Source organism: Neophocaena asiaeorientalis, unplaced genomic scaffold, assembly GCF_003031525.2.
Source record: "Neophocaena asiaeorientalis asiaeorientalis breed wild unplaced genomic scaffold, Neophocaena_asiaeorientalis_V1.1 scaffold946, whole genome shotgun sequence".
Taxonomy (NCBI): Eukaryota; Metazoa; Chordata; class Mammalia; order Artiodactyla; family Phocoenidae; genus Neophocaena; species Neophocaena asiaeorientalis.
Window position 1 is genome coordinate 2,018,043 of NW_020175049.1, and position 26,408 is coordinate 2,044,450.

The following is a 26,408-nucleotide window of genomic DNA, read 5'->3' on the forward strand; positions in this document are numbered from 1 at the left end:
TTATTTCCTTTCTTCTACTTTCTTTGGGTTTATTTTTGCTGCTTTTTTTAGATTCCTGAGATGAAAGCTTAGATGATTGAATTTTCAAACTTTCTTCTTTTTAATACATGAAAGGTTATAAATTTCCCTTTAAACATCACTTTAACTGGTCCCCACAAGTTTTGATGTCATATTTTTCATTATAATTCAGAGTATTTTTTCCTTGTGATTTCTCCTTTCACACATAGGCTTTTCCGAAGTATCTTGCTTACCTGAAAATTACAGCTTTGTTTTTGTTGTTGTTGTTTTTAGTTATTTCCTACTGTGGTCAGAGAACCGTTCCATGCATTTCAACTTTTTGAATATTTGTTGTCACTTACTTTATGGCCCAGGATATAGTCTATTTTTGTAAATATTTTATGTACACTTGGAAAGTATGTGTAATCTACAGTTGTTTAACTTTTTATATCCTTAATGATTGGGGTTTTGTTTTGTTTTTTAATCAGTTATTGAGAGAGGTGTGGTAAGACCTTCAAGTCTAATGGTGAATTTGTTTCTGCCTGTTTTCTTTTTTTATTGTGGTAAAATATACATAAGGTTTACCATATTGCTTTTTAGTTTGGTAAATTTTGTTTTATATATTTTGAGATTATATTATTATTTAGAATTGTTATATCATCCTGATGAATTAATCTGCTTATTATTGTGACATATATTTCTTCATTTTCTCTTCATTTTCTTAACACTTCTTACCTTAAAGTCTACTTTGTCGAATAGTTTGGTCACACCAGCTTCCTTCTGGTTAATGTTTGCATGGTGTATTTACTTTCAGTCTGTCTGTGGCCTTATATTTAAAACGTGTTTCAAAAAAAAGAAGAAAAAAAGGCGTTTCTTGTAAAAAGCTTTATAAGTAGAACTAGCTTTAAAATGGAAAGCTGATGCCAAATTCAGGCACAGTCAGAGTGTCCTTGGCTTGTGGTACCAATAAGAGGGAAGGAGTAATGACCTTGGATAGAGACTCAGCAGTTTAGACTTGATATAGCTGATGGGAGATGGACCTCCCTATTGATGGAATATTTTTGTAAAAGAAATTACCACCCTCAAATTTGTTTCTAAAATGTTTGATTTTCATTATAGTGTTAGGTTAAAGAAGAGTAGATTTAAATTGTGGACTGGCTATCTATCATTCAGCACCCTCAGAGGGAAAGATGTGTAGTCAGTGCTATGCAGACCTCTAAATTTTCTCAGAAAATTCCTAATTGAACTATTTCATATTGGCATCCTAGATTGATCAGTAAATTTGTAAGTGGTAAGCAACCTCAGAGACCATCTTGGCCCACTGTCATGCTCCTCTGTACTTGAATGTGGAAATATAAAGTGTACTTTCATTTTTGTCACTCAGGCCATGCAAGTAAATGAATAGCTGAATACTCAGATCTTTGATTTTAAATGTAATTATGACCTTTAGAAATAACTGCTTTAAAAATGGACCAAAGAGTAAATAAATTGGGTGACTGATATACCTCAGTTCCCAAAGGAAATGTATAAGAAGCTGTTTTTACTTTGCAGATTTCAGTCTTAGAGAAAAGACTTCATCATTTTATATGTGATGTGGCTTTCCGGGCTCCTGACATCGTCATAGAATTTGTCTGGAGTCTCCTCTTGGAAATGGATGGGCATTTTCTTGCTCTCCACAGTCATGAGCTTCACTTCCAGGGGGCCCAAGTTTACATAATCCTGTGGTGAACAGACACAGAGGAGAACAGGAGAGGTTATTCAGCAAGTTACCAGCCTTCATAGATCAGGTTTTATTTACTATAGTTGGCCTCTATATGACAGATTTCATTGCCCTCCTAATTGTCTGAATGCTGTATGACATGTGAAATATGAGAGCTGCTGTAAATAAAAACCACTCAGTAAAGTTATATACCCAGTGGGGGCATGGTAGGCAAATCTCCCAAAGAGCAGGCAGCAAGGCTTGCAGGCTTGTCTTTTGGGGGCTTGAGCCAGGGAGGGAACATCAACTACAGCAGGGAGATATATTCTCTGCAAGCTCTTTAATTGGTAAAAGGAAGTAGGAAGTATTGGCTGCATTTATATAGCCCTCTGCTGGCCAGGATATAACCACAGCAGAGTTTTCTATATTATTCAAGAACAAAATGAGTGATCTACAAACATCTTTGACGATAAATATCTTTTTTTTAAATAAATTTATCTATTTATTTATTTATATTTTTGGCTGTGTTGGGTCTTCGTTTCTGTGCAAGGGCTTTCTCTAGTTGCAGCGAGCGGGGGCCACTCTTCATTGCGGTGCGCGGGCCTCTCACTGTTGCGGCCCCTCTCGTTGCGGAGCACAGGCTCCAGACGCGCAGGCTTAATAGTTGTGGCTCACGGGCCCAGTTGCTCTGCGGCATGTGGGATCTTCCCAGACCAGGGCTCGAACCCGTGTCCCCTGCATTGGCAGGCAGATTCTCAACCATTGCACCACCAGGGAAGCCTGAAGATAAATGTCTTAATATTGAGCAAATCTACATGGGTTTTGCACATTTCACAGGATCTACTGTAGATATAAAACTTACCACATTTTGTCAAACTGAATATAGTTTCAGATATCAACAAACAGAATTAGAAGTCTAATTTATATGAAATCCCACAGCTAACCCCAAACTGACTTGAAACAGCTCCAGCCCTACCCAATGGGCCTTCCTCTTGGAAGCCTCTCCAAGCTGTAACTCCTTCTTTTGGATTCCTTCAACACTTCAACAAACCTTTCCTGAGTGCCCACTATGTGCCAGGCTGTGTACCAAGTGCTGGGGCAAAAGACTGGTCAGGGAGACAGATACAGGTAGGACATTCCTCCTGTACAGTAATCAATGATTTTTATCAGTTTTCTACTAGCATGTACACTATTTAGGGTAGGGCCTGCCACATAGGTGTCTTTGAGACTTCATTTCTTCCTGTTCTTCCCCTTAAATTCTCAAGCATCTAACAAGTACCTGGCATGTTGTGAGGGTCTCAATAAACATTTATTAGAATTTAGGAGAGTCAAAGAATGAAAAAGGAAGGCAATGTTTTATTAATATTTCTCAAAAATTCATATAACTGTATGTAGCTTTTAAAATACATAATTGCAGAGCTACAATAAATGCGAGATAGGAGAAAAGTAAATTGATGGAAGTCTACCATATATTTCAGAACCATCTGGAGCAGGATTCTGAAGTAGTAGACTCTCTTAGTCTGCTTGAACTGCCATAGCAAATACCACAGGCTGAGTGGCTGAAACGACATAACTTTATTTCTCACAGTTCTGGAGGCTGGGAAGTCCAACATTAGGATGCCAGCATGGTTGGGTTCTGGTGAGGGCCTCTTCCTGGCTGGCAGATGGCTGCCTTCTCACAGCATTCTCACAAGGCAAAGCCTCCTCTTATAAGGCCACAGTCCTATCAGATGAGGGCCTATCTTCATGACCTCATATAACCTTAATTAATTCCTAAAGCCTGTATCTCCAGATACAGTCATATTGTGTGTTAGGGCTTCAACATGTGAATTTGGGGGAGGGGTGGGGACAAAATTCAGTCTGTAGCACATACAATACCATTTCCACCACATCAAAAACTTCCGTGGAAAGTAAGGTCTTAGAAGAGAATGTAGGCGAAACATTCTCTGACATAAATCATACCAGTGTTTCCTTAGGTCGGTCTCCTACGGCAATAGAAATCAAAGTGAAAATAAACAAATGGGACTTAACAAGCTTCTGCACAGCAAAGGAAACCATAAACAAAAGGAAAGGATAACCTACAGAATGGGAGAAAATATTTGCAAATGACACAACCAACAAGGGCTTAATTTCCAAAATGTACAAACAGCTCATACAAGTTGACAACAAAAAAACAAACAACCCAATCAAAAAATGGGCCTAAAGAGACATTTCTTCAAAGAAGAAACACAGATGGCCAATAGGCACGTGAAAAGATGCTCAACATCGCTAATTATTAGAGAAACGCAAGTCAAAACTACAGTGGGTTACCACCTCATGCTGGTCAGAATGGCCATCATTAAAATGTCTATAAATATCAAATGCTGGGGAGGGTGCAAACCTCCTGCATGGTCTGTGGGAATGTAAGTTGGTGCAGCCACTATGGAAAACAGTATGGAGGTTCCTCAGAAAACTAAAAATAGAATTACCATATGATCCAGCAGTCCTAGTCCTGGGCATATATCCAGACGAAACTATAATTCAAAAAGATACATGCATCCCTATGTTCATAGCAGCACTACTCACAATAGCCAAGACATAGAAAAAGCCTAAATGTCCATCAACAGATGAATGGTTGAAGAAGATGTGGTACATATATACAATGGAATACTACTCAGCCATAAAAAAAGAATGAAATAATGCCATTTGCAGCAACATGGATGCAACTACAGATTATCGTACTAAGTAAAGTAAGTCAGACAGAGAAAGACAAATACCATGTGATATCACGTGTGGAATCTAAAATATCACACAAATGAACCTATCTATGAAACAGAAAATCAGGGACATAGAGAATAGACTGGTGATTTGCCAAGGGGGAGGGGGGGTGGGAGAGGGAGGAGTGGGAGTTTGGGGTTAGCAGATGCACGCTGGTATACATAGAATGGATAAACAACAAGGTCCTACTGTATAGCAAAGGGAACTATATTCAATGTCCTGTGGTAAACCATAATAGAAAAGAATATGAAGAAGAAGAATGTATATATACATATACATGTATAACTGAGTCACTTTGCTGTACAGCAGTAGTTAACACAACATTGTAAGTCAAATAGAAAAGAAATTTAAATAAATAAATTCAACGGATAAAAACAAAAACATAAGAAGAAGGTTTTTCATTCAACCAAATGATAGGCAAGTTTGGAATTTTATAGACAGTTGTCCACTAGCGTGAGGTTATTGTAACATACAAGGCGTCATGATTCCAATATACTCATGGGGGTGTTTGAGTGTTATAGAGACTAGAGCTTTAGTCTTTAAATTATCACTTGATGGTAGCAGGACTGAGTTGTATTTAGTTAAAATGGTTTTTGTTGATTTATTCAGTTTCTTTTGCCTTCTTAATCACTCTTTCTCCTACCAGACTTTAAGTTCTAGGAGAACTTTCCAGGTTATTGGTAGTACCAAGAGGGAAAACAGCAAGGGGTGGATGTGAAAGTGACTGGAATGTACCAAAAGGTTTTAAAATTAAAAGGCTTGATAATCTAGGTTTCACCTAATGGTATATGTGACTGTTTGTACTTTCCAAAGATGGTCATGCTAATATACATCCTATCCCACATGCTTTTCTTACAATATGATGCTGACCTTCCTCTTTCAAGATGCAGGAGCTACACTGTTTCTCTTTGGGTGGAACTTTGTAGCTACATCGACAAATAGAATATGATGGAAGTGTTGGTGTCCGATTTCCAAGGCTAAGTCATATGAAAGATTTGGTCTCTGGGACTGATTGCTTTGGAAGAAGCCAGATACTGTAACAAAGGGACAATAAAGGTGCCCTGTAAGGAGGCCCATGTGAAGAAGAACTGAAGCCCCCAGCTTAGCCAGCATCAACTTGCCAGCCATGTGAGTGAACCACCTTGGAAGTGGATCTTCCTGCCCAAATCAAGCCTTCAGCTAAATATAACTGCACCTTCTAGAGAACCCAAGTGAGGACTGTCCACTGGAGACCTTCCCAAATTTCTAACCAACAGAAGCCCTGAAAGAGAATAAATGATTTATTGTTATAAGCACTAATTCTTGAGGTAATTTGTTATGTAGCACTAGATAACTTACATGGTATACTAGTAATGGATGTCTATAAATGAATATATGTAGTAAGTTGCGCAAAGGTAGGAATGAAAATAGTATCTAGTGACAGACATGAATGGTTGGCAAATTTTACTAATAATTGCAAATAGAATTTTTCAGCATCCATACTTCAGGTTAATTTTCTCCACTAACTAACAAAGCAACATTTTCTCTAGTAGTCAAGATGTTTTCTCATGAATCTTACCTTGAAATCCCGCTCATCCTCATACAGTAAGTATTTCATATCAGAGGCTCCAAACTCTATACTTGAACTCTCTTCATCTATCTTCAGATGCTGGCTGTATCTGCTGCTATCCTCATGACTGAGATGTAAAGCACTGCTCCCAAGTGATAAGCTCAACAAGTCTCTACTTTTTACTTCTGCAGGTTGCAATTGTGACTTTTCTGGGATGAGTGCAAAGAAATTAATTATGTACAATTTTTGAACAGATTAAAAATACAATACATACTTTGTCACATTTTTTTTTCAGTTTTAGTTTTTTTTAAATTGAAATATGGTTGCTTTACAATGTTGTGTTAGTTTCTGGTGTAGTGACTCAGATATATATATATAAATTTTAAATTTGAAAGACCTTTGAGAATCTCCTGGAGGAGAAAAATTTGAGAATTAGAAATGTAGAATCTAGGTATTAAAGTGAGAGTGAGTCCTATTATTCGAAACCACATCTAGGTTGTATTTCCTTCTGTTAGCTAATAAGTTATAATAATCACATGGGGACCTGTGAGTGTGTTGGTATTTTGGTTGGTTGGCTAAATTGGAGCACAAACCATACCAGTGTAGACATCATTCCATCCCTCTCTACCAGTGTCTATTTAATTCACTGTGACACATGGTGACTTTGATTTAAAAAGTCACTAGAGAAAGGAGATGGGTTAGGTAAGCTCTGCAAGCACAGAGAAATATGGAGGAGCTGGCAGGCATCTATTCCCTGAACAGCTCTCTGAAAATTCCCTGAACATTCTCCTGTCCATAACAAGAAGTGCAATTAAGTGTTTGTCAACTTTTTAAAAATCACCATTACAATAAAATAATACCTATATATGTTTTTGGCAACTCCAAAGGCATTTCTTCCTGTGGCACTTCCTGTCCAACAGCTTGAGCAAGATATAGTCGCCTAAAAACAAATAAGAAAAGTATGTCAGTCAGCAAATATTGTACCACCTGCTCAGTAGTGTCTTATCTCTGCTGGGTGCTGGAGACACAGATGAGAAAGGGGCGTCAGGCCCAGTGGGGTGGCAGACAGGCTTACAGTGTTTGATGGTGATGGTTTGTACCATGGTGGGTAATTATGTGAGGAGCACAGTGTCAGGAGTGCCATGGGGCAAAGAGAAGCAGCACCGGATTTAGCCTCAGGGGGTAAGGAAAGGTTTCCAGGAGAAGATGAAACCTGCGTTGAGTCTTGAAACACCAGGAGCTCTTTGCCAGGGAAGAGCTTGGGGTGAGGGGAGGGCATCCCATGATTAGGAAATAACAGGCTTAAAGTCCCAGAAATGAGAGTGATCATGACACCAGTTAGGTCACTGTTGCAGGGAATCCAGATGAGGAATGGGATGGGATTTGAGATAAAGAGAAAAAGAGAAAGACAGCAGTAGGAATCCAAAATGACACCTAGGTTCTGGCTCTCGCTGAGCGGCGTGTTCCAGCTACAAGCCTGGTGAGTTTGCGTCTGCTGTTGCAACTCTCTGCGTTGCAGAGGCCAGTGGAATTTTCAGTCAGAAGACATGATACCTTGAAAGCTCCATACAGCATTGCCATGAAGTTTGCCTGAAGCTATAGCATGAAGCAAGTGCCCCTGGCAGATGCGCCAGCCACACTTCATGCTTAGCAACCAGAGTGAATCCCCTGGAGTACAGGCTGTCAATTACTTAAAGACCACGAAGGAGGTGTTATCTGAGATGTTTAGAGCTCCAGCAAATAATGTAACTACATACAATATTTCTATCTTAAAACCTTCTTAAGTGTTAACTTAGTGAAGCTCTGATCTGCAGGTGGACAAGTCTGAGGCCACAGAGTTCTCTTCTTTCCTGGTTTTACTCTTGAATAACTAAGATCTTACTAAACGCCGTACGCTTCTTAAGTCTGGCTTCTCTCTTAATCGTTAGTTTATTGTCACTTTTGTACCACCACAGGGCAGCAACATTTGTTATAGAAGATATTTTACAGAACGTTATCATATGAAACTAGCGTTAGATTTGAGGTACTGGTCCACCTAGCCTCAGCTCTGCGGCATGGGCGTCCCTGAGCAGTCACCTCTAGCTTATTCAGCTCATCTAATGTATCAGACAAATACTATGATGTTCTATGGGAGTCAGGAAGGAAAGAAGTTTGGGGAGCTCTGGATGGGAAATACAGTAACTCTATTAGGTAGAATACCCCATTCTTCATCCAAATAGGGAAGTTTTTATATGTTTACTGGGTACTGTTCATGTCTATTTCTCACCCTACCAGAATATACAGGACTAAATTCTCAACAAAGAGGTGGAAAGGGCAGTTACCATAAATTACACAGTATGTGTTAACATTTCTTTGACTTGAAAATGGATACAGGAAAAGCTCCTGAACTTTTCCTTCTAGATAAGCGTTGTAACAGATAATTGAGGGTTTACACATTTCTCTGTTTCTTTATTCGGGTCTTTCTAAGATGTCCTAAACACTTGTCTCAAGGACAATCTAGCAAGGAAGCAGATGTTTAAAAAGTAGTCCCTACTGTGATAAATGCTAGTTACAAAGGAAAAGTTCAGTGTGCCATGGAGGCAAATACCGGGCACCAAACCCGGTTCTTATAAACGTCGCCCATGCTGTTTCTTTTCCCTCGGACAGATTTTGAATTCATCTCTCCCAACTCTGAAGCAAAACTAAGCGCTCAGGTCTCTCACTAAAGAAAACCAACCCACAAAGCATTGATGAACAGTGTGGATTTTACTGAAGATGTCTGTGGAGAAGCTAGAAGATAGGTTTAAATTGCATTCAATACAGCAAACAGCTTAATGAAAGGCGCCATTGAAAGTTTCTCATCTCCCCTTCCTGTCCTTGCCAAGCTCTCTCTGGCCGATGAAAGATTTCCCCTTTATTATAATGAGCACTTCACATCCACATCAGCAGCAAATCAGGTGCACTAGACTGAGCTGACCAAAGCAGGAAGTGGGGTTAGCAGTTCACAGGGTAGCTCTTTCCTAAGGGTTGGCTGGTTCAGAAGAGAGAAAAAGAACACAGCGGACAGCAGGTGGAGCAGTGGTTAGAAGGCAAGGCTGGCAGAGATTCCTGGTGATCACAGAGGGGTGGCAGCAGCAGGAGCTTCGGGGTAGAGGCGGGACGGGAGTGTGGAGCTGGAGACCTGAGCATAGGGAGGGAGGCTGGCAAAAGAGAGCATTGCCTGCTGGGGTGACAGTGAGGCCCCGCCACCCCCTAGGGACCCTCAAGAGACTGGAAGCACAGGAATCCAGTAATCAGCCAATTCATTCAGCCTGACTGCCTTCCTCATTTACACTGGTATCTGTGGCTCCAGGGCAGCACACATAGACTGTGGAAGGGAGGCAGGTGGCCTCTTTCTCTGTCCTGCCCCACCCAGTGTTCAGCCTGTAAAGTAATTGCACCATCTCCCATTTCTCCAATCTTGTATCCCGACACCCATCACTTAGCAGATAAAAACCCCACAACTTGTATCTACCCTTCTTGAAGCACATTAGGAAGTTTGCCAACAATAAATACTTTATTATGTCTCTAATAGTATTTTCTCCATGCCACACAAGCAAGACCTACTCAGGTGGAAGTGTTTTCCTGACCCTTCCACCATGTTGAACTTCTCTCCCATCTTGCACATGTACACCTTACATTTGTGTGATTTAATTCCTCGATCTTCCTAAGCATGTTACTATTTAGGTTATTTCTTGTTTCTGACTACTTGTCCAAATTATGAATGCCACTTTGGGTTTTAATACCACATTCCAGGGCTCTAATTTTTCATCAAGATTGGTATATTAAGACTTTTTTTTGTCAGGTAAGAAAAAGAGAGAACCTAAACTACAAAGCCATATACATATTTGATTTCTCTCATGCAGGAATAAACGTGACTTGGAAGGCCAGGCTATTTTCTCTGCCTAGAAAGTAGTTTGCCTCTTTCATTAACTGTCAAAGGAAACCATTCTATAATCCACAAGGTAACCAGATGCTCAGAACACTCCAGGAGCTCCCATCAAGTTGACCACTCCCTCCTGTGTGCTGGCTTCGAACCCCGTACCTCTTCCGCTGTACTGTTATGCATTTATTTTTATGCCCAATTCCCCTGCTGGCCCAGAGGCTTCTGAAGGACAGCAGTTGTGACATTCATGTTAAGTGTTTGCTACTATGACCACAGTGCATTGTTAGAAAAAGCAAGTCGAAGTCTGCACTGGACCAGTGGTCGGTTGTAATGATCTTATACCTTCCCGATGGCCATTTTGTGAGCTCCTTTCTTTTCAACTATTAAAGAATTGTCATCTTAAAAGAAATAACTTTTTACAGATACAAATGTTAAAAAAAAATACTTTCTAGATATGTAATGACTCGCACCTGGGTATTTTGAGGTCCACAAGTCTGCAGTTGAACAGCTGATCAATAAGCACCAAATTTTCTCCTTCCAGCTCATGAATAGCATGTTCCAGTTCTTCCACTTCCTTCCTGTGATTTGCGATCTATTCTCAGGAAAAGAGAGTGGGTGTTAGTACTTATGGACTTAGTTCTATCTAGTCCTCTATAAAAAACTCAACTTTTAAAAGTGCATTTGTGGTACTTCCCTGGTGGTGCAGTGGTTAAGAATCCACCTGCTAATGCAGGAGACACGGGTTTGAGCCCTGGTTCAGGAATATCATCCCACATGCCATGGAGCAACTAAGCCCGTGCGCCACAACTACTGAGCCCGCGTGCCACAACTACTGAAGCCTGCGCGCCTAGAGCCCGTGCTCTGCAACAAGAGAAGCCACCGCAATGAGAAGCCCACGCACCACAATGAAGAGTAGCCCCCACTTGCCGCAACTAGAGAAAGCCCGTGCAACAACGAAGACCCAACAGCAGCCCAAAATGAATAAATTAATTAATTTTTTAAAAATGCATTTGCCTGAGGGGAAGATCTATCCTGTATTATTTATTACTGGGTTTGCTCTAAGAAGGAACAGGTGGGACTTTTTTCCTGGTCATTTGCAGAACTTGGTTGCATGATTAGGCAGTTATTACTGAATGGCAGGAGCAGTCCTTTCCTACTCTTCAGAAACATCACTGGATTTATCTGAGCTGGAGGCAGAGATAAATAAGAAAATAAGACTAATTTATCACTCTGGTGTTAGTAGCTAAATGAGGCTCTATCTAAGGTTAATTATAAACAACGTAATGAAAACTAATAACACTGGGAAAAAATCTTTATTATGGCAATTAAAAAAGAGAAGTACAGGCCTAGGAGCCCTTTCTATCAGCCTCTATAGGACAATTATATTCTCTCTTGAGTGTGCTGGAGTCATTCCGAGAAACATCAGAGAGATGAAATGTTGTTCATTCACTCATGTAACTGTACTGTATGCCTACTATGCGTCAAAAACTATAGTACACTTTGGGAACAAAGGATCAATCAGATACAATAACCTTCAAGGATCTCTTAGTTTAATGGGAAAGAGTGATAGCAACAGAAAATAGTGTGATAAAATCATAATGGAAGCCATCCAGGGACTGTGGGAGAGATAGAGGTTCACCCTATGTCCGCCAGGTGTGAGGGGGTAAAGGGGAGTTAATGGAAGAGATGACCTCTCTTCTGGATCTTGAAGGCCAAGTAGAGATTCTCTAGCAGACAAGAGAGGATATATTCTAGGCAGAAGGAGCCACATGGATAAAGGCACATGTGCCTTCTATCCACATTTTGGTGTGGATAGAAATAAAATGGGAATGGGGAGAAGGAGAAGAACTGGACAAGTAGGGGAGCCAAGTAATGCTAAAGAGTCTTATTTCTATCTCACAGGTGATGGAAGGTCCTTCGTGGACATAGCAGGCTTAACGTTTACTGAAGAAATGTGGCTAACTCAAACAGGAGCAAAATTTGCTGGTTCTGTTGATAGAGTTCCCATCAATCTTTAAGAAATGTATTTTGATAACTTTTGTCTAAAGAAGGCTTGATTGTGGGAAGAATATATAGAAGAATGTGACTAGATAGAATCCCCACCTTCCCTCTCTGCCCCCCAAAACAGCATGAGCTGGATTGAGAGGTGCTCGTGTGGAGAAGTCAGGACAATAGAAGAATTAGAAATAAGACAATAAAATAGAAAGTGATCGGCTGGTGAGACTAAACTGGAAAAAGTAACGTGTCTCCAGGGAATATGATGAAATAAGGGCACAGGGTAGGGGTTTTGATTCAGTATCTCTTGTTAGGAGTTGCCAAGAGCATAACTGAGATGAGTACTTAGAAAAAGATGACTAACATTTTTTATTTGTGGTTGAAATTATTGTATTTTGGAATCTGGAAGCACTCAGTATATTACCAGATGGATATCCCTTTCACATAAGTCATTTATTAAATGCTTGAATTCTTACCATGGGTAAGGCTCTGTCCTAGAGGTAGACGGATACAAAATCCAATAAAGTGTGGCTCCTTCCCTCAAAAGAGGGAACAAGTATACAAACCAGTGAACAAATATACAAATAATTATAATATAAAACAGTACCAGTGTCATAGAAAAGGCTCAAATATTGTTGCTGGCTTAGAGATGGAAAGAAAAGCATATATTATTTACCAGCCTTAAACAATTTCACAAAACCATTTAAGTCCATAATTCTACATTACAGAGCTAGGTGTTGGTGCTTTAGGATCTCATGTTTTTAAGATATGATCAGCTTGATTACAAGCCTGAATGCCCTAAGGAAAAGTTTATAATTTTCAGATGTCAAAGGATGAGAAAAAAATCATAGTTAGAGGTTGTAAAAGAAGGAATTAATAGAATGTGTGACTAAGGGTTTGGCATACTTGGGAGGCAGCACACACAATTCTTGGTCTCCTGCCAAAGCTGGGAATGAGGGCCCATTTGGGGAGTTAAGTACAATCTTTCAAGCTATGGCTATCCTGTGACATCATCTATCCCTGTAGAGTGCTAAGTAAGGTTCTCATCGATTGCTATCTCCCTCCCAGTCTTTTGAAATGTTAGGGAAATGAAAACTAGTTCCTTTTTATAGCCGTATAAATACCTTTAGTTTCTGGGGTAAGAAAGTATAAAGAAGGAAGTAGAAGACCTCTTTTCCTTCCCCGCCCCTGCTTCTCCCCAGATACCCAAGAAATGTATTTAAGAAATTGGGCAAGATAATTTAGTTAAAACTATTATAAGTCAGGGACCTAGGATCCTGAATAAAATGCATGCTCTTGAAATTTTCCCCTGCAAGATCCAAGTTACCTTTATGCCTCCTCACGTTTGAAACTCTGATTGCTAACCTCTTTGAATCCCTTTGCCTAGTTTTTCCAGCTTTCCATTTGTTGTTAGTCCAGGTTATTTGGAAATTTGAATTTTCTTCATGTTCCTAATAAGCATGCTAAATAAAACCAGATAATAAAAGTCATGCAATGGGACATCTCATTCTTCCCAGAGATGTCAGTTTTTGATTCTTGTTGAAAGATAGTTAAATGGAGAAATATTTGGGGGCGTTCCACTGTTAAATATCCCTTGTTACTCATTCTAAGCCTTCCTCAAAGAAATTAATTGACATACATTGTTCTATTTCCAGGCAATTTTCAATTACTGTGATAGTACTTATAACCAGAACTGGTTTAAATTAATTTTGTGAGTAAATTTAATGACAGCAAAAATGAATATTTGTTGAAATAAAGAGAAATTAAATATATTGAATTATATGATTTGTTCTTTATTAGTGAGCTCTTTTTGCTCATGATTCAGTTAAACTTGACATTTTTTCTGTCTTTTATTTCCACTGAATTATGAGAATTAAAAAATAAAACAAAACAAAATGTAATTTGTGGCTTTAGTAGGAAGGACCAAGGCACAAAATGGCCTTTCTTTTCAGTCGAATATAAACTTTTGTAGTTATTTTCTCTGAACTTAACATCTATGATATCTTATAAAAATTTAAGGTTTGAATTATTAAATTATTATCACTAGGATCATACTGTTATATTTAATAAAAGTATAAGAACCAAGTTTCTCCCTAATATTCTTTAACTATTGAGCTCACCTTGAGTTTTTAAAGTTAATACTTATTTTTTAAAATTAAGGATTCATCTTGATTAGTTTTGGAAATAGTATGGATTCCTACTCACCATGACTTTATAAAGGCAATTTCAAGATAATTAATTGTCAATATCATAGAAAGCATATTGATTTTTAAATTCTTTTGTTTCCTAGACTAACCAACTCTTTTCAGTCAAATGGGAGCAAGGAAAATGGAAAAGAAGCTGATGGTAACATTTTTACCTCGGGTGTCTGAGCAGATGGCAATAAAAGAAATGAAGGAAAAGAATATCTAAGAAGAAATTTAATAAATTATGCTTCAGGTATGTTGAGTTTGAAGTGCCTTTGCAACATCTGTGTGGAAATATTCAGTTATTGAATTGTATGAGCTGTTTGTATATTTTGGAAATTAAGCCCTTGTTGGTCACATCTTTTGCAAATATTTTCTCCCAGTCTGTAGGTTGTCTTTTTTTTTTTTTTTATTTTTTTTAGGTTGTCTTTTCTTTTTGTTTGTGGTTTCCCTTGCTGTGCAAAAGCTTATACACTTGATTAGATCTCATTTGTTCATTTTGTTTTTATTTCTTGTACCTTGGGAAACTGACATAAGAAAACATTGCTATGATTTATGTCAGAGAATGTTTTGCCTGTGTTCTCTTCTAGTTTTATGGTGTCTTGTCTTAATATTCCATTTCGAGTTTTGTGTGTGTGTGTGTGTATGGTGTGAGGGTGTGTTCTAACTTCATTGATTTACATGCAGCTGTCCAGCTTTCCCAACACCACTTGCTGAAGAGACTGTCTTTTCCCCATTGTACATTCTTGCCTCCTTTGCTGAAGATTAATTGTCCATAGGTGTGTAGGTTTATTTCTGGACTCTCTTTTCTGTTGCATTGATCCACAGGTCTGTTTTTGTGCCAATACCACACTGTTTTGATTACTGTAGATTTGTAGTATTTTCTGAAGTCTGGGAGGGTTATGCCTCCTGCTATGTTCTTTTTCCTCAGGATTGCTTTGGCAATTCTGGGTCTTTTATGTTTCCATATAAATTTTAGGATTATTTGTTCTGGTTCTGTGAAAAATGTCATGGGTAATTCAATAAGGATTGCATTAAGTCTGTAGATTGCTTTGGGTGGTATGGCCATTTTAACAATATTAATTCTTCCAATCTAAGAGCATGAGGTATCTTTCCATTTCTTTGAATCATCTTCAGTTTCCTGTATTAATGTTTTGTAGTTCTCAGCATATGTCTTTCACCTCCCTGATGAGGTTTATTCCTAAGTATTTTATTTCTATTTTTTGGTGCAATTTTAAAAGGGATTGTTTGTTTGCATTCCCTTTCTGATATTTCATTGTTAGTGTAAAGAAATATAACCCATTTCTGTATGTTGATCTTGTATCCTGCCACCTTGCTGAATTCATTTGTCAGTTCTAGTAGTTTTTGTGTGGAGTCTTTAGGGTTTTCTATATATAGTATCATGTCATCTGCATATAATGACAACTTTACCTCTTCCCTACCAATTTGAATACCTAAAGAGGCAATTTAAAATAGCAGAGAATGAGGTTAAAATGATCCTTAAACCTTGCTCCCATCACCCATGAGGAAGCAGGGTCCAGAGGAAGGCCAGATCAGTTTTAGGACATAAAGAAGCTTTGCACACTTGAGTATGTTGTATGAATTGTAACACCAAAAATGATTTCTGTTTATTATTGAGATTATTTATGGTGTTCATTGAGTAACAACTTGTAATAAGATTAGGACTCCACTTGAATTTCATTTTACCTCAGTCAGTCATGGTTCCATGCTTTTCCCATGACTTCAGCTCATAAATAAAAGTCATTTCCAGTTCAAAAAAATGAGAAAGAAGAAATTGGCTTTGTTTCTAAAAATTCCACTTACCTCTTTTTTGAGCCAGTCATTCTCCCAGATCTCTCGATAGCTGCCCTTGTCAATGAACCTTATAGCATTCTAAAAGAAAAAAAAAACAAAACCTTTCTGTATTAAAGAAGAGCTGCCACATAACATTTAAGAGTTTTAGCAATGGGGATACACAATCAACTTATCTGATCATTTAAAATTATGTTTTGCAATTACTTTGGAAATATACCTAAAAACTTTTGGTGCAGTTGTTCTTTCTTTATTATCCTATTGTATTGTTTTTGCTGATTTACATTGCCTAACACAGGTGATTGAGAGAACTGGACAATGGTTGTCCATTCAATTTGGCCTCTATTGTGACTGAATCTGACTGCCATGGTGAAATCAGTCATTAATTGATCTGCTCCACAATTAAGATGGTTAAACTGCAGTGATCAAACTTCCTTCAAGTTTATGGCCACAGACATAATTCAATATATAGCAAAGGCATGAATAGATTATATAAGTACCTTTTTAATTTGAAAGATTTCTGCATGTCAATAATAACAATATACATACTTACAAACCTAACAGCCAATAGTTTCAGGATAGCAGGCTGTAGCTAGATAGTCTCCTGGAGAAAGGCATTTTAGACAAAGCAAACAGGAAAATCCTTATTTTATCAGTAGGATCTTAAAATGTAAATTCATATTCAGTTACTAGGATATTTACAGTTTCACCCAAAGGAACTTTATAATGGATGACAGATTCTAGTTATATGTGAGGTACTTTTATATGGATACCTTGCTGCAAATGCAGGAACTGAAGGACGTAACCACAAGAAGAAAAATATTCTGGTTCATAAACATGGATTGAAATAATTTAAAACTATGTTAAGGGTAAATTTGTGTAAGTCTTTAAAGTAGGAAGATATGCAATAAATTTCTTTTCTTTAAATCATGGTAATTGACCTAAGAGTGAACCTCCATTTCCTAGGAACCAGGGATTTTTATACTTCAGCTCCAACTGATAAGTCTAAAGTTTATTTGAACATAGAATTTTGTTTGAACAAAAGTAGGAAGTTACTCATAATTGAATTTAGTTGACTAATGGCTTAATTCACTAACAATAGAGTAGTGTTTTCAGCTTTGGCTACACATTAGAATCTCCCAGATACTTTGAAAAATCCAAAAGCCCAGGCAACATCCCAGGCCAATTACATGAGCATCTCTGTGGGTGGGACCCAGGACCCACCTGGGTTAAACAAATTTCTCAGGTGACCCCAATAAGCAGCCAAGGTTGCACAAAAGTAGTAGATTTTAGAAGTTAACACTTAAGATGGCCAGATAAAATGAGGAAAATTCGTTCACGTGTGTGGGTGTTTGGCAGTATGTGGGGAAAAGAAAATGTACAATGTAATGATTAAGAGTAATGATCTGAAGAAGCTATCTTAACTCTCTATTCTGCCACATGCTCTGGGCAAGTTACAAAGTTTCTCTGTGCCTCTGTCTTTTTATTAGCAAGTCTTTCCCTTAACAGGATTGTTGAGAGACTTTAATGTAAAATGTTAGGAACAGTATTGGGAACAGTCTTCATTATATATTGAATGTACATACTGAGGGCATATTTGATCTACATATGCATTCTTAATCATCTTAACTATGATCAGATTACTTAATTGTTGATTTCACCATTTAATCATATTCAGTAACAAAGGGTCTGAATTGCATGGGCTGACAAAACCGTTGGTCAGTTCTCCACATCCTCTGTATTTGTGTTAATCAGTAAAATCATGCAGTAGAATAGTAACACTGAAAGAACAATTGAACCAACAGGGAAGCAACAAACAAAAGCAACTGAAATTCAGTGAAGAAAAGACCAGATGTTTATGACTCTGAAGAAAGAATGTTCCAGATAAAGAGACAATCCCAGCAGGGACCTCACTGATTTAGGAGACAGTCTGGAGACAGGGCAAGGGCAGTGAAAAGGAAAGAAAGTCAGGCATTTGGGGCAAAACAAAGATTAGAAAACATGAATTGGAAATTACTTCTCAAACATTTTTTTATATCCCCAATTTTTAAAGCTCCAGCAATGTAAAGTGTACTCTCTTAGGTTTGCATATGTAAGAAAGTACTTTTTAGACAAATTATATTTCATCCTATAATTCATCCAAAATCTAATTTAATAATTTGTTGTAGCCATTATTATTATACTTAAAAATAACTGAATATTAATTTACTGAGCTCTTGCTCTTATGAGGCACTATCAATCCTTATACTATTCGTTAAAGTTAAATATTATTATTGTCCCCTTTTTATAGATTAGGAAACCGAAGCCCAGAAAAGTCAAGTATAAATTCAGTTTATGCACCCAGTAAGTGGTAGAACTGTGATTTAAACTAAACTGCCTAATTGCAAAACACAAGTTTCTGACCGTTATAATACACCATGAGAAAGAAATGGGTGGGGGGAGGTTTGTTTTCTAAGGAAATTGAAATACAGACAGGAGAGGGTGAAATAGGTGAAGGGGATTAAGAGGTACAAACCTCCAATTATAAAATAAATAAGCCATGGGATGTAATGTACAGCATAAGGAATATGGTCATTAATAACTTTGTATGGAGACAGATGGTTACGAGACCTATCATGGTGATCATTTCATAACGTATGCAAATGTCAAATCCCTCGGTAGTACACCTGAAACTAACATTTCAGTTAAAATTTTGAAATTCTGTGTGAGAAGAATTATACATCAACTACATTTCAGTTAAAATTTTGAAATTCTGTGTGAGAAGAATAAAAATCTACTATCAGAAAAAAGAAAGAAAGAAAATTGAGATATACCTCTGTGGCCCATTCCTTCTTTTGGTTCAGTTGCAACAAAGTTTCTCTGATTATTCTCTTTCTATCATCTTCCAGGGTGATTTTATACTGTTCTTTAAAAAGAAAATTAGAAACCTTAAGATCCTAGGTAAAACTATGAAGTTATAAATTTTATTTTCCATGATCCCCACCTCTCCTTTCTATGTACTTTTTCTTTTCTGAATTTTCAAGGTACATTCTTACTGAAGCATCTAGTACCTCCAATTAGAAGAAATGCTCCAATAATTTACTAACACCTTAATGTGAATTCGTTTACGATGATATCTGTCTCATGAATAGTCATAGTTTTAAAGGATTGTCTCTCCAAAGGGAGAATTTCGAACACTTTAGTACCTATGCAGCCGTCTACTTTTCATATCACACAACTTCTGATTCTACCACATAAATATGAAGAGATTTGATTACACACTTGAGTGGCATCCTGTACATCTAACTCCTTCTAACTAATTTTCCAATATTCTTGGCATGCGTTTCCTGGGGCAGGAAAGACAGAATAAGGAGAGAGAGTAGGAGAGGGGCCGTGAAAGTCAGTAGACCCGTTCTGAGTTGGGTTCAGAGCAAGAAGGGAGAACAGAGATGAAGAAGTGCAGGATTCTCTATCCTCTCCAGATTTTCTTACATCATAAATGTCAGAATTGAGAGAGCAAAGGATCGTAACATTGGGGGCCTTGAAAGATGCTGAGAGATCATATAATCAACACTTCTGTTTAAGGAAAGCAAGATGTAGTGACATGAAGGCTGCTTTAGAGAGTGGAGAGAAATAAAGCTGGATAAATGAGTCCAGTTTGTTCATTCATTTATTCAACGAATCATCATCAAGTTCTTTTGATGTGCATGACACTATTTAAGGCACTGGGAATATTGCCAAATAAGAGACAAAACTCCTGCCCTTATGACATGTACATCCTAATGGGGAAGCGAATGAATAATATTTCAGGTGGTGAGGTGTGTGATGAAGAAAAACTAAAATTCTCTGTTTTAGATAGGGTGATCAGAGAAAGCTCTTTTGAGGAGGTAACATCTGAGCAAAGACTGAATACAGTGAGGTAGTCAGTAGTGTGCAACAGGAGGGCAGTGTACCCTCCAAATCTAAGAATCGCCAAAGTTAGTTGTGCTTTATGATAACATCTATGTTATGTGTCCCCATTAGATGTGTTTTGTGTATAACATTTGAAGCATAATTACTTGGAAGTCAGAAAGTATCTTCCCATACAAATGATGTTGACAATTACGGTTGCTAGATATTTGGACTGGTCCACAGAGACCCATTTAACTTATTCTATAATGAAACAATAGTATTGTACTGAGAGTGTTGTGGAACGTAGCTGCCATTTAGGACATTGTTTCAAACGGAAAAATATCTTCACAGACCAAGTCAACCAAAGCCAACTCTAAGAACTCTTGAGGATCTTAGGCTCCAGGGAAGGAGATCTGCAGGTCTGATCTTTCCATAGTTTAGAGCCAATCTAAGGCTCTGGAAAGCGGGGCAGGGAGCTAGGCAGGAGTTATTCAGCCCTCCTTGTATTTTGTACTGGCATAACTGCTTCCCCTATTCAAGGAAAACTCTGAGCAGAGTGTAAAAACTTCTCTTCCATATCTTTCTATTACCGCAGTCCCTGGAACACAACAGATACTGAAAAATATTTTGAAGAAAATGAACTTTGGCCAGCTGCACGTCTTTGGAAGGCAGTGATCTGAGCTTTCAGCGCCAGGATAGAAGCAGCAAACAATGGCAACTTTGGTGAGGGAAAGGGAGAGTCGAAGGAGGGAAGGGGCGAGCTCTCCCAGGCTGTGGAGTGGCCAGAAAGGAGGCTGGGAACCATCAGTTTCTACCTCCAGTTCCAGAGCTGGAACAAGAGTGGCTGAGGTTTATAAACAAGAGTTCATTGGGTTTTGGGTCGAGTCTAACTTGACATCTGGAGAATAAGAAAATGGACATCTTCATTATTCCAACCTACACATATATATGGATATATATATGGATATGTATATATATGTATATGTGTGTGTATGTATATCAGTCTATCTGTATAAAACCTGTATTTTTCTTAATCCCATTCAAAGTAATTGCTTGAATGTTTTAATCATTCCAATCTCATTTCTGATGGATTGTTTTTTTCAGTTCAGTATCTAGTCCACTAGACTAATGCTAGATATTTATTTAAAATTTCTACCACACAAAATACGACAATCAATCTAAAAGTTGCAGTGCATCAGGAGTTGAGCTATAATGGATTTTACATTCTTAGCATCTGAAAGAAAACATAAAAACTGGAGCTTGATAACATTATATATTAATTATTTGCTATAAATCATAAAAAATAGATTACCAAATATGCTCTGGGTAAAGTTGTAGCTCTCCCTCATGTTAATACTGAAAAAGCGATAATAACATCCAGCTCTGTTCCAAATTCCATATACAACTCTATGGACTGTTTTTCTTCTCCAAAGCAGGGGAGCTAGCACAAGGGAGGATGTGAAAATCTCCCTGTTATCCTTTGAAATTCAGATGATGCTTCAGGTAGCAACTATTAACCACACATTTGTGAATTCGGCCATAGAAACTGGGAGTATATAAAAGTCTCCTTCCCAGAAAAGTTTGGAACACTGCAAATGGGAGCTTGGGAGATTATGACTTTGTGCCTTTAGACTCCTGGCTGCTCGGATGCCCGGTCTAATATGGTCACTTTTCAGAAGCCGACCACACTTCTCAGAGGCTGAAGCTTGCTTTGCATTGTTCTCTTTTCCTTGTTGTGTGTGGCTCTGCTTTGGCTCTGCTCCACGGCTTTTTAGGAGTCTGTTCACTCTTCACACACTTCCGGGTGTCACCCAGCTTCACTGTGCCAGTGACTTCCTTTGAGCCCCCTCTGGAGAAAACCAAGCAAGGGCAGGTGGCAACACTGGCCATGTAGCAGTTTCTTCAGGCAGAGTGAATGTTAGAGAGCCCTCCCTACTTCGCTGCATCACAGAGCTGGGAGGACTTATTTGAAGCATAAGGGTTTGGGTCTGACACACACCTGTGTTCAAATCCCATTTCCACTGCTTACTAAATCTGTGAGTTTAGTTAAGGCAATTAACTTCTCCGGGCCTCTGTTTCCTCATCTTTAAACTGGGCACAATGGTATCCAACTCAAAGGAACTTGTACGAGTTGGATGAGATACGGTATAGAAAAGCAGGTGCTGGGACTGTGAGTTCTGTTGGAGATCTCTGAGGTACTCTCACTTTACAGGCGAGGAAACTAGCATTCAAAGAGGTGGACATGAACCCAAGTGTTTTAACTCACTGTTAGTGTACAAAGAAACTTTTCAGGATCCCTGTCCCATGCACCTGGTCAAGGACAAAAGTAAAAACTCTCTGTGACTCTAATATCTGATGATTTCTAATAACCCATACTTTCTCCGTTCCTGAGCCTAATCTAAGGTTCCCTTTCCTTTTATTGAGAGAAAGAGCCTTGTCCTGGTTTTATCAGTGACGGTGTTTTCTACACCCTATATCCCGACATATCCTTCTAGCTGAAGTTCAGGGAAGCAGCTCCAGGTTCTTCCTCCCCATGCCCCTAGGGCTCAGGGTGGCTACTGAATAAGATAGGTTGGACAGCTGACCAAAGAATGGTTTGCGCTGGGGCCAACTGATGACCCATGAGGAGGCATGGACGAAGGTCTTTGGTCACCTTTGACTAGGTAGGTGATCACACTGGCTCTTTTCAGAATCTGAGTTGGAGAATACTGCAAGAATTGGTCTGTGGGAAGCAAGAAGAGAATGGGGACAGGCACAAAGAGCAAAGCAGAGGGGCCAGAAGAGGGACAGTCACAGACCATGAGTGACAAATGTAGGGAGGAGCATCCCTAGAGCCACCACTGATCTGATGGCCTTCTGTTTCCATCTTCAGTCCTCCCATTCTTCAGTACAAGTGTTACATCCAACAAACATGATCATGGGACATCAAGAAACCTTATTTTTCTCTCTTGCCTTTAAAATTCATACTGTGAGGCTAGAAGCTCTCTCTCAGTAAGATACATGGCAATCCTATGACTTTTCTGGTTCCTTTGTGATAACAAAGTATCTTCCAATCAGAAATTAATATGTCTAGTCTTTATAATAATTGAAATTTTAAGCTTCATTTAAAGTTATGGCTGTTCCCTTCCTAGCTTAAACCTACTACCATTTCCTCTGACTTGAACTTCTATGCCTTCTCCCTCAGGGCTGAAGGGGAGCCTGGAAAGGGACAGGAAAGCACTCACTTGACTGATACTATCTCAAGCTGATGTCCCATTTTCTGGGTCTAGTTAGCATTTAAGATTGATTCTCCTCTCTTGGGGGTGGTTTTTGTAGGTTCTCCGGAGGACCGCCTCCCCCATTGCTAGTTATATTTTACCTGCATGCCCTTGATACAGGGGAAATACTGCCCTTGGAGGTTGGCTAATGACTCTTCCTTTGGCCTCTGGGTCTCAGTTTCCTCCTCCCTCCCACAAAGACAGGCTCCTGTTTCTCTTTGGGGGCACCATGGCCCCCCTCATCAGCCCTCAGGCAAGATTTAACAGGACTGCGTACCAGCTCTCTTTCACAACCGGTCCACAGGAAACACTCCTTGCTTTGCCACAACAAGCTCTGGAAGTGCAGGCTGCTACAGGCTGAAAGTCTCTGACCCCCCACCCGCGCCCGCCCCAGATTCTTAGGTTGAAACCTAATCCCCAATGTACTGGTATTTGGGTGGTCGTTAGGTCAGGAGGGTAGAAGCCTCATGCATGGAATTAGTGCCCTTATGATAGAGACCCCAGAGAGTTGCCTCGCCCTTTCACTACGTGAGGTTACAGCAAATAGAAGGCATCGATGAACCAGGAAGCAAGCTCTCACTGGGCACCGAATCTGTCAGTGACTTGATCTTGACTTCCCAGCCTCCAGAACTGTGAGAAATAAATTTCTGTCATTTGTAAGACACCCAGTCTATGGTACTTTGTTATAGAGGCCTGAATGGACTAAGACACAGGCCCAGCCCAGGGCAGCAGCTGCCGACCTCTTCTTTGCTCTGATGTTAGAACAGTTTCCTAGTCAGCCACTTATCCCATAGATTTTTTTTCCGGGATGAGTCATAAACTAGATCTCAGTGTCCCCCCACCCCCGCCCCAAACTGCAGGGAACACATGTTGAAGAATCTGAAGAATTTCCTTTAAAGACCTTGCGACTTGATTTGAGATGAAGGAGGAATTACCCTTCACCTGCCCCTTTGGGGGACTGTGTACAACTTACAGCACACCAAGAGCTCTTTCCAAAAACTGTCTCCTTATTTCCAACAGTCTTTTCATGGCTTCCTCAACTTCTTTTATAGACTGGAATTCAGTGGTTGAAGGTGTGAAACCAGTTTTCTGCCTCATCATATTGGCAGTCTGCCTGGCGATATCTCACTTTACTTTGAAATGTGGTATCCATTATATAGACAACCAGGTTTAAACTGAGACTAAACAAGTTTCATTTTAATATCATGTTTCACTTACAATAAAGCCCCTTTCGACTAAAGTACTTGTTCCTTGCAATTAAAGCAGTCTAGCTAACACAAACTCCATGATCATGGGTGTGGGAGGAGAATTCTAGGAAAGTCATGGAAGAAGGAGAGAGGTGAGAGGAAAAGAAGAGATGGTGGTAATAAGACTTCAGATAAATTTAATTTAGGAGTTCTACTCATATTCATTGTGCCCAGTTAGTGGCCCCCAAGGTGCTTTAATCATCCCCAGGCAGAATTGCTGCTGCATGGTTAGGAGAAGTGCCTAAAACTAATGGCAAATAAGATAAGCCCATAACAGCCATTATCCCATGACACTTAAAACAGGCTATACGCCAAGGCTCAACCAAGCAGCATATAAATATTACCCCTACCCCAAAGTTGGATACAATAGCATGAAATTTTCAGCTCAAAGAAATCATCCAAATTTCTAATCAGGATAACGGGTTAAGTTTATATGAGAAGATCACTCTTCCTACTTAAAAACCATAAAATAAAGGAATGCTGGAAAAATTATTTTAAAAATTTTAAGCATACTAGGACAGTAACAATTTTTAAAGTGTGGTATTGTTGCACAAATACATAGATCCATGGAACAGAATAGAAACGACAGAAAGAGACCCAAATACACATGGGAAATGAAAGTGTGATAAAGTTAGCATTTTGGATCATAGGGTAAAAATGGCCTATTTAATAGGTGATGTTGGGACAACTGGAAAGCCATCTGGCAAAAAATAAGGTTGGTTTCCTATCTCACACAAAAAAATCAGAGATTAAATATAAAAATGAAGCCATAAAAAATTCTAGAAGAAAAATATTAGAGAATGTATTTGTAATATCAGAAATCATAAAATCAAAGTGATAACTTGGGCACTATAAAACTATAAAATTTCCACATACAAACACTGCATAAACGAAAGACTAATGACAAATGGGAAAAATATTTGCATCTTATATCACAGTTAAAGAGCTAATTTCCTTGAAATGTAAAGAGCTCCACAGCATGATAGAAAAATGGGCAAAGATGTGAACAGAAAGGAAATTCATATGGTTCTTGAACTTATAAAAAGATATTCACTGTTGCTTATAGTAAGAGAAATGGAAATTAAAGCTACAATGAGATACCATTTTCTACCTATAAGACTGGCAAAGAACGAAGAGGTGGATCACAACCCCTGTTGTTGAAGAAGTGGGAAAACACACATCCTCACCACCACCAGACGGAGTACACCTGGTACAACCTCTATGCAGGGCCATGCCTATCAGTGTAAAAATGAATAGGCTGTTTGGGCCAGCCATTTCCCTTTAGAGATACACATAACTGAAATTACATACATACGAGGGTATTCATCGTAGTAAAATGAGATTGTGTAAGGATAGTCACTGCAGTATTATTTGTAATAGTAAAAGATGGGAAACAACCTAAATGCTTATGAGAAGGGGACTTTAAAACATTATGGTACAACAAAACAAAGTAGCCATTGGGAGGATGAGGAAGTATTAATATGTACTCATCTATAAGGATGTCCATATTGTTACCTGAAAGAGCAAGTGAAAAATTGCATCTGTGGCATGCTGCTTGTGACATATATGTACATACTGAAACATGCATGGACTCTTTCTGAAAGGTTACATAAGGAACTGGTAATAGTGTTTTTATCTAGAGGAAGGATCTCAGTGGCTGGGGGATTGACAGGGGTAGGAGGGTGTCACTCTTACTTTCTTCTTTAGGGAAGGAGAACCTTTTGAAAAATTGTAACTGATTTGGGGCCAAATTTACACTACCACTGTGGTACAGAGGCCCTGATCTGAGAAACTTACATAAAAATTGGTCTAGAAGCAGACTGACTGGACAGAGCCTCAGAGGGGATAGTGGGAACGACCCCGAATGAACACTCCTTCCACAAAACAGGGTACCATTACCAGCTGGGCTCAGAACTGCCATCCACCCACAGTGTTCTTTCAGGCCAGATTTCTCCTGTTTGTTCTACCCTAGGACTTTCTTGTCTCTGTCTGGTGTTCTTTTAAGCCACTATGCCTCAGTGACAGACAGCTGGCCGGCCTCATGGTTCCCAGCTCTGATCCTGGTAAGATTCACTATGCCCGAGGCCGCCCTGCTCCATACCCTCTTCACTTCCTGTCTCATGTTTGTTCTCCAG

The 26,408-nt window shown here is 39.0% G+C and overlaps 1 protein-coding gene across 1 annotated transcript in view; it reads right to left on the reverse strand.

Annotated features, from left to right (window-relative positions):
* Positions 1-973: 973 nt before the first annotated feature.
* Positions 974-26,408, reverse strand: part of CCDC83 (coiled-coil domain containing 83) — a 45,271-nt gene continuing 19,836 nt past the window's right edge. Inside the window, exons 7-12 of the mRNA XM_024763625.1 lie at positions 18,713-18,804; positions 15,912-15,980; positions 10,377-10,498; positions 6,863-6,942; positions 6,012-6,211; positions 974-1,716 (exon numbers count right to left, since the gene is read on the reverse strand). Of these exons, the coding sequence (XP_024619393.1) occupies positions 1,558-1,716; positions 6,012-6,211; positions 6,863-6,942; positions 10,377-10,498; positions 15,912-15,980; positions 18,713-18,804 (722 nt within the window). The 3' untranslated portion in view covers positions 974-1,557. The remainder of the gene's footprint in view (positions 1,717-6,011; positions 6,212-6,862; positions 6,943-10,376; positions 10,499-15,911; positions 15,981-18,712; positions 18,805-26,408) is intronic.